At 44.2% G+C, this 2038-nt stretch overlaps 1 protein-coding gene across 1 annotated transcript; it reads left to right on the forward strand.

Moving 5' to 3' along the window:
• Positions 1-411: 411 nt before the first annotated feature.
• LOC116844972 lies at positions 412-1518 on the forward strand. Its single transcript, XM_032817178.1, has one exon. It carries the CDS (start codon positions 412-414, stop codon positions 1516-1518), a length of 1107 nt encoding a protein of 368 aa, XP_032673069.1.
• The last annotated feature ends 520 nt before the right edge of the window (positions 1519-2038 follow it).

Genomic DNA, 2038 nt, shown 5'->3' on the forward strand with positions numbered 1-2038 from the left:
TGTCAGGCTAAGGGGCTAAAGGTAAATCCAATGAAGACCGAAGCCATGATCTTCACCAGAAAATACAAACCCGAGCCCATAGAACCACTAAGGCTATGGGACATAGAAATAAAATATGCTCCTCTGGTGAAATATTTGGGAGTCTATCTAGACCCCAAACTCAACTGGAAACAACATCTCGAGATGAAGAGGACTAAATTCTACGCAGCCTTCTGGGCATGCAGAAGAGCAATGGGCAAAACATGGGGCCTAAAACCCAAGATAGCCCTATGGTTATACAAGGCAGTCCTACTACCTTGACTGAGACTGACCTATGCAGCCGTAGTCTGGAAGTCCAGAGTGGAAAAAGTGGGAGCTAGGAACCTGCTGAGAAGCCTTCAAGGTAACTACCTGAGGGCGTTAACGGGGGTCATGAGAACCACCCCCACAGAGGTGCTAGAAGTAGCACTCTGCGTTCCACCACTGGACAGAATCATCATTTGTATAGCCAGACTCACGGCCTATAGGCTAAAATGCCAAAGCGAGTGGAGAGGTGGAGGAAGACAAATGGGACTAGAGCTACTCCAAGAAAGCCCCTTCACTCTAAGACAGGATAGGATCCCAAAAAAGTACCAGTTGGATAGGAACTTTAAAGTTCAAATACCAACAAGGGACGAGTGGAAAACTATCAGGCTTCCCATACATCCAAACACGGACATCTGGTACACAGACGGGTCGGGGGCGAATGGTCGCTTTGGAGCGGGCTTCTATTGCCAGAAGTTTGATCAAAGGGTAACTATACCTATGGATGAATGGGCCACAGTATTTCAGGCGGAAGTGCTTGCCATACTGAAATGCGTCAAAATCCAAATTGCACAAGACGTAAAAGATAGGAGCATTCTTATCTGCTCGGATAGCAGAGCAGCGTTAGGCGCGCTCGAAGGAACCACCACTGAATCATCAGTGGTATGGGACTGCAAGCAGGCACTAAATAAATTGGGAGAAACTAACAAAGTCACCATCATATGGATCCCTGGACACAGGGGACTACATGGCAATGAAGTAGCGGATGGCCTTGCAAAACTGGGTACTCTGGAGGACCCGCTTGAGCAGGAGATGGGCATTCCCTTCGCCGTTGGTAAAGAGTATATCAAGAAAAGCCTAGAAAAGGAGCATCTGGACTCATGGGAACGAGGACAAGGCTGCCGGCGGGCTAAACTCCTGATTGAAAAACCATCGAAAAGTAGGGCCCGTGAACTACTGACGATGAACAAAAAGAAATTGAGGCTCGCAATTAAGCTCCTTACGGGACATATGGCCTTAAGAGCACATCTATACAACCTGAAAATGGCTGAGCCAAAAAATTGCCGGCTATGCGGGGAAGAAGAGGACAGCATCCACATCCTGTGTCGTTGCCCCCTATTAGCAATAAGAAGATACAGATCCTGGGGGCAGATGTTCTCAGAACCCAAAGATCTAAAAGAAATGAGGATCAACAAACTATGTGGCCTGGTAAATAACACCGGGCTAGACCAATAGGAGCATCTCAAGTAAACAGCGGGATGTCACAGAGGAACTTATAAATCCAGGTGACTGTAAGAGCTGAAATAACTCTACCCGCTCAAGACTTACTTACTTACTTAACTCACGATGATCTTTTCTCTTTTCCGCTTTTTTTTCCCGATCGGACGCATGGTTTAACCACAATTGTATAGCGTCTTCCAATTTTTTGATGTTAGCAGACGCGTGCGCCGATGCCACGGAATCTATAACAAATAGAATATTATTAATAGAACTGTTTTACTGCGTAACTGAAAAAGTAATATAGTAATTATATCTGACTTTAGAAGATCAAGCATACTATCCATAACTTTATATTAATGAAATATTCATGTCGTACATGTTGTATACTTTAATGTGACTTACCTACAATAAGTTTTGAAATCAACAAATCTTTAAATCTAATAGTTTTTTTCTGTCTGCTCCAAGAATACTTAATAGCTAGTGTATTAGTAATTATTCGTCTCATTGCTCGTCTGCCATGTTCTCCAATGTCTTT

The sequence above is a fragment of the Odontomachus brunneus genome, unplaced genomic scaffold, assembly GCF_010583005.1.
Source record: "Odontomachus brunneus isolate Ranch 3 - 2012 unplaced genomic scaffold, Obru_v1 Obru_scaffold_048, whole genome shotgun sequence".
Classification (NCBI taxonomy): domain Eukaryota; kingdom Metazoa; phylum Arthropoda; class Insecta; order Hymenoptera; family Formicidae; genus Odontomachus; species Odontomachus brunneus.